The 6,629-nt window shown below is 35.3% G+C and overlaps 1 protein-coding gene across 1 annotated transcript; it reads left to right on the forward strand.

Moving 5' to 3' along the window:
• Positions 1 to 965: 965 nt before the first annotated feature.
• Positions 966 to 2,993, forward strand: LOC111407612 (B3 domain-containing protein Os03g0120900-like). The gene has a single exon (XM_023037219.1). The coding sequence runs from the start codon at positions 1,352 to 1,354 to the stop codon at positions 2,591 to 2,593; it is 1,242 nt and encodes a 413-aa protein (XP_022892987.1). The 5' UTR covers positions 966 to 1,351; the 3' UTR covers positions 2,594 to 2,993.
• The last annotated feature ends 3,636 nt before the right edge of the window (positions 2,994 to 6,629 follow it).

Raw genomic sequence — 6,629 nt, forward strand, 5'->3', positions numbered from 1 at the left:
AAATCTGGCATTAGGTTAAGATGTTTGTTTTTATGTGTTTTAATTGCTACTTTTTCACGATAACGATAAAACTCTCAAAAGTTTCATGTTGTTTAATAGTCTACCAATGTAATTGTCAAAAAATATGATGCATGTTTAGTTGATTCTAGTCCGAATGATCTGATTTGGTCTCGATCAATTAACACTAAAACCTTTATCTTGAAATTTTTTCCTTCACCCACAACCCAAAGATTAAACGTTTGGACTTGTCAATGTAAAGCCCTTGGGATGTTGGATAAGTTCAATTAAATCCTTTCGAAATGCAATTCATTTTTACATCACGAACCTCGAAGATCAATGAGTGGCGTCTCGATGACATTGATAGTACCTATAGTGCCACTAAACATCCTTCAACCTAAATATAGACAAAGAGTTCGACTTATCGATCCAACTATGTATCAACGAAATAAGCAAGACTTAAATTAAGGAGTTACAAATCCAAAATTAGTTATGGAGGATTAAGAAGATTTGTCACTTGTAGCGGGTTGATTCTTATTGATGATGAAGTACTATTTTATTCGAGGAAGTATTAAATTTTACATTTTGTTAAACAATATAGTAGAGTAGGTCATGTACGGACTAAGGTGAAACAATAATGTAAAGCAAGTGACCTACTTGTTTGTAGCAAAATTATTAAGATATATAAACGTGAAATAGTTAATGAAGAAGGCAATAAAGTTGGACAAATAATGGCAAGTATCCAAATAAATAATATTTTGAATAATACTTGGAATGCCAAAGTCTAGTTGCAGAAAACACAAGAAAAACACAAATAGAATTAGAAGTTCGTGCTATACAAAACAGCTGGCTGCGGCTGCTTTGGTCCTTAGCGTAAAACCAACTTATAAATATTGTACAGACAGGCTGATGACAAGGACGAGTTCACATGAATTCAACCAGATAATTAATGGGGCCCACCTCTCACACACGAATAATTTTTCTTCAATGAAAATCGCTTAACATGGGAAGCTTCCAGGCATCATAAATGGTCAACAACGAATAGAAAGAATAAATAGATCATCAACTCAATTAGGCATGCCTTTTTGAATCTCAAGCACCGACCCTTAACTGTGTTTGATTGATGATGTTCTTCAGGGCTCTCCGCCGCTGCGCCTCTTTCTTGGATTTTTTGAAACCAAGAAGTATATTTTCTTGTTAACCCTACCTATTCTAGCTGCTGACATATTCAAGATCAAGTTTTTTCTTATTTTTTCTTGTGTACTACAACCATACCAGTACATGAAGATTAAAGATCATAGTTTTTGCTCTTAGATCTGTCAGATTGAGGTTAGAATTGGTGAGCACAGAGATTATGAATTTCATGTCTGGTAGGCCAGGATTTTATGAAGACGAAGAAGAAGAAGAAGGGAGCTCAGAAGGTGTGAATCCTTCATCACACTACTCTTTCTTCCCCTCTTCTTCTGAGCAAAAAGGTGTTGTTCCTTACACCTACCACCGGCAAGAAGGTGAGCTCATGGTGGACTCTTCGCCCAACAATAATGGAGATGGGGAGGAGACTAATGACTCCGGTGATCACGTTATTCGTCCGCGAGGAGGAGAAGGAGAAGGAAGTAGGATGGCTGCTAACTCCATCTTTATCGAGAGGGAGCACATGTTTGACAAGGTAGTGACACCAAGTGATGTGGGCAAGCTCAATCGATTAGTCATTCCTAAACAATACGCAGAAAGGTATTTCCCCTTGGATTCATCCACGAATGAGAAAGGACTTCTGTTGAATTTCGAGGATAGAAATGGGAAGCCATGGAGATTCAGATACTCCTACTGGAACAGCAGCCAAAGCTATGTAATGACCAAAGGATGGAGCCGCTTTGTTAAAGAGAAGAAGCTTGATGCAGGTGACACGGTCTCTTTTCAGCGTGGGGTCGGCGAGTTGGGAAAGGATCGATTATTCATTGATTGGAGGCGCCGTCCAGATGTGCTTGCGCTTTCTCCTCCTATTCCTCCTCTCTCAGTTCCACATCAATTCTCTTTCCAGAGGACTCTTCACCCGTGGAATCCTCCATATTTTCAGTCACAAGGGCCACCATTGACCAGGGATTATTCACACTTGATGCAACCCAATAATACTTATGGATATGGTAACGGACCTTATGTTTGCAGTAGTAATGTTATAACCGGAAACCCTTGTTCGGCAGGCTCAATAGTCTATGTTAGATCAGCTGCCGGAGCTGGAGCCGAAGCTGGAACTGGAGCATTAGCTCCACGTCAGCTCAGAACGGCACAGATGCAAAGGGTAGGTGGGGTTGGGGTTGAGCAAATGGTATTTGACTCGGTGCCGGTGGTCCAAGGCAAGGCTGCAGCAAAGCGACTCAGGCTGTTTGGTGTGAACATGGAGTGTCCCATTTCAGAGTCAGATGAATGTGATATATTGTCTTCCACAACTGTAACTCATTCAACAATGGAACTTCAGCCTCCCCCTTTTGATTCTTCTTCATTTCCTAATTCATTTTCTTTCCAGTCAAGGCCCCAAACTATGCCCTCGGACCTGCTCAACAAAGGCAAGGGTTCCATGTCTTTGGATTTAGACATCTGAACTAAAGAATTCTTCTCTAATTCAAAAGAGGTAAGGTCCTGCAGAAGAGGCATAAATCTTGATCAATATTGCTCAACTTCATCGTCAGTAGCATTCGAAGATAATGCCACAGAATCAGAAAACCTTCATCAGAGATTCAGATGAAAAATAATTTCCAAATTACTAGTGATTGAGTTTCAGTCTGTGTATAAAGTCATAATTAATACTACATAGATAGATCATAGATACATTTATGTAGATCCTTCACGCCCATTATTTTATGCTTTCCTTATGTAGGGCCTGGATCCTCAAGATGTATCCATGCCATATTTACTATTGAGAGTTACTTTTTCTAAATTCTTGTATTCAACTTTGGATCATCATCTGATATTTAACTCTCTTCTCCAATTTTCCCTCTATATATATTGTGTTGGTTAACATAATGTACGTGTAGAGAATTGAACGACTTCATCTTTTATCCCTTCTGTTTTTATTACCTTTTGGTAGGTTGTTATTGTTGTCTTCGATGGCAATGGAGGCAGGTGCAGTAGCAGAATTGTTGCAGAACTTTAAAAGGTACATCAACTAGCTTAATTTGCTCACATTCATTAATAATTCCTGCAAGCATCTTTCCATCTCTTCTTTATTACTTTCTGTTCCTTTTTTTCCACAATTGTTGGTTATATATAATAAATTCTTTCTTTCACTGCCCTTGTTTCATCAAATTTGCAATAGGCCTGTGATTCCTCCATTTAAAAGGTGATCTAGCTTAGTAGACCTGGGATGGTCACATTGATTCTTTTTACTAATAATGTACTAATCATAAAGTAAACGAATGAAGGTATTTCTACACATGCTTGCTTGCTTTCTTCTTGATTAATGTGGACACTGATTCAATTTCTTCAACAAATCTTGAACCTAAATTGCACAATGGTTAGTTCCTGGGTCCTTCACGTGGTTTTCATTTGCATTAGCAAGTCATATTAAATGCATAAAATGGAAGAGAAATCACATAATTTGACAGGTTCCATTTTCACATTCAAATTATATAGCTTCTTGTATTTACAATATAGAAACGCTATAAATACTGTTTGTGATGCCGATCATGCCATGGTTCTTGTTCTGTACAATTTTAGTTCTCATTGTCACACATGAAAATGAATTCGTCAAGAAAGTTTGTTTTTATGCACCAAATTTATCCATGTGAAATTCTGATAGGCACTTCAAGTGTCACCAAGCTGTCTTCCTTCCATTCCGAGCTTCAAGTGGTTTGTTATTGCGTACTACTTTGGTTGGGCTTTCGTAGATCAAGTATATGCATGGTCGAATGTAAAACTTCAACTGAATAAGTTTTGTGCATGTTATTCGTATAGCATGGACTTGGTCTTGTCTACCATACCTTGATTATGCTTCTAGAAGTTAATTTGGTTTTGGAGATTATTAAGGGATCAATCCCACCTCGAATAAAGATGAAAATATAGGAATTAGGCTACCCCTCTTAATAAAATTGATATTTTAAGATGGAATCCTAAATCTTTACAGAGATTGACTCTGAGTTGTGCATCAAACCATTTATCTTCAGTGAACTTGATTGGGGAAAAATTCATAGCTGAAACCCCCTTTTTTATGCAGTGTTAGTAATCAATAAATAGGAAAATACCCATTATTTTCATAGGAGCATCTCCAAAGGATCACACATGTCTGTATGCACCAATTTAAGCACTTCCTTTCCTCTTCAAGATCCTTCTTTTCAAAAAAGATTGTTTGTGATACTTTCCACGAGCACATCCTTCACTAATGTCAGAAGATCTTTTACTTTGAGCAAGCCATGAACCATGTTCTTCAGTTGAAATGATTTTAGTCTATGAATATTTATATGCTCAGGTCTTCTATACATCAAATTAAGAATACTGATGAACATTAATTCTCAATGCAATGTTTTCAAAATGCTCGACTGTGAGTGGAAATCTTTTGATTCCCCCATTTTTTTTTTCAGATATCACCAGCGTCGATTCATTTTTGACAATTTTTGCAACTGTTAGCTTCAATTCACTGCATATCCAACAAGTTTTGATGTGTTCAATCAAGAAAAATTAGTTAATCATTTTCTTTATATGGACTCCAATTATTTCTCTTCTTTTCCGTTCATTATAAATCCATTTCCCATCTTAATAGGTATAGATAGTGGAGTATCTCTCAATGATATTAAATTTCTCGTTTATTGCTACATATTGTCAAGATACCAAAAGGTCATTCATTTATTCAATGGAACTTGAAGATAGCAGAAAGGAAATTCTCGTTACCTTCATTTTGTTTCACAAATTGTGTTAATGACTATTTTCACTCTATAATACTAATTAAGGTTAAATTTTCCACCTTTGTGCCAAGATTCTGCATCTACATAAGTTTTCTTCCCACAATTAATCTTGCAAACTTGTACATTGAGCTTTTACGTCTCTCAAATAGTGTTTTTTTTCTCTTATTCTTCCGATAATCTATCCCCTACTATGATCTTCCCTTTCTTAATGTTTTCATTACACGAAAATCCATCGACCCCACAATTTAGTTTACATTCAAAGACAATCTATCAATTCTCTTTCTATGACATGACTTAATGTAGTACTGCCAATTCTATTCAACCATAGCATCAGAATTTTGGTTATGTTTTCACCAAATATCTCATCTGGTTCAAGATATCTAGTTTGAGTACTAGTACTCTATAATAGTTTTACTTCCTTATTCTCAAATTCATAAATATGTTTTAACACCTTGAAGATTTCCACTTTTCATCTTGAAATTTTCTTGAAACTGACGTGCTTTCTTGCTAGTTGTAGTGTAGTACTCATGACCAATGAAAAAGGATTGGGGACATGACTTATTTGATGCACGAGCGAGACTGTGGAATTTATGGTCCAGCCTTGGAGTCGCTGTAAGGTTTGGTTCTTTGAAAAATTAGATTCAAAACTGTCTATATAATAGACCAAGGGTCAATATTCTCTAGAAGATATTAAAATTTGTAGAACCCTAATTTCCTGCTTCAAAATTGCCATTGCTGAGCAACCTGATGTAAGCAATGTGTTGAAATGAAGGCAGCTTAATATTAGTGAACATGCTGCCATAGAAACTGATTGAGAGAAAATTGAAGCTAAAAGTTAAGTGAATTTATTGCAGAGAAGGAAGAATTTAAAGAAGATTGAGCAGCCTATTTTTTCAGATTTTTCTCACCATTTTTAATCTAATTGTGACAAGCTCAAACCAGTATTTGTGTACATTAAGGTTGTTTTTGTACATGGAATTAAGTTGTAGAAAGAAAGTGTAAAATTATTAGATATATTATGGAGATTATATTAGGGTGGAATAAGATGGACATTTTTTTTTTCCTAATTTTATTCTAATGTGCGTTATTACTTACTTGAACCATCATTTTTTTAGGCTAATCGTATGATATGATACGAGGTGCGAAGGTGAGTTTAGGCTCGACAATTAGGAATCTCTAGTTACACGTTCAAAGGTTAGTGATTAAAAATATTGCAATAAATAGATAGCCATAGGTATATTTTTTGAAATTAGTGCATAAAGCTTATAGGACCTATCTATGAGCACAGCTCTAATATAAATTAATTAGATAGCTATAGATATATATTCTAGAATCCTATATATATATATATAGAGAGAGAGAGAGAGAGAGAGAGAGATGAAATTTCACATAATGTCCATTTTTACCTAATCATTTGCAAAAATGTCTAATTTAGAAGAATTTAGATCAAAATACCCTTATTAACATTTATAATTCCACACTAAAACAAAAAATGGACATTTTTGCAATATTGTTATTGGCCAATGAAATTTTGACACATTACCAGTCATATTTATTTCAAAAAGTATACATGTCAAATTACAATAAATGCTATGTTTTTTATTGATTCAGATATGTCGAGAACGACATTTTTAAATGTAGAAAAATGTCATGTTTAAAATGAAATGTCATTCTAGACAAATGAAAAGGTGTTCAAATATTGAAAATGACATATGAAATGTCGAGAAACATTATTTTAAT

The sequence above is a fragment of the Olea europaea genome, chromosome 13 (genome assembly GCF_002742605.1).
Source record: "Olea europaea var. sylvestris chromosome 13, O_europaea_v1, whole genome shotgun sequence".
Classification (NCBI taxonomy): domain Eukaryota; kingdom Viridiplantae; phylum Streptophyta; class Magnoliopsida; order Lamiales; family Oleaceae; genus Olea; species Olea europaea.

Excerpts from the sequence above, each read along its gene's own strand:
- LOC111407612 (XM_023037219.1), top strand. The coding sequence starts at position 1,352 with ATGAATTTCATGTCTGGTAGGCCAGGATTTTATGAAGACGAAGAAGAA.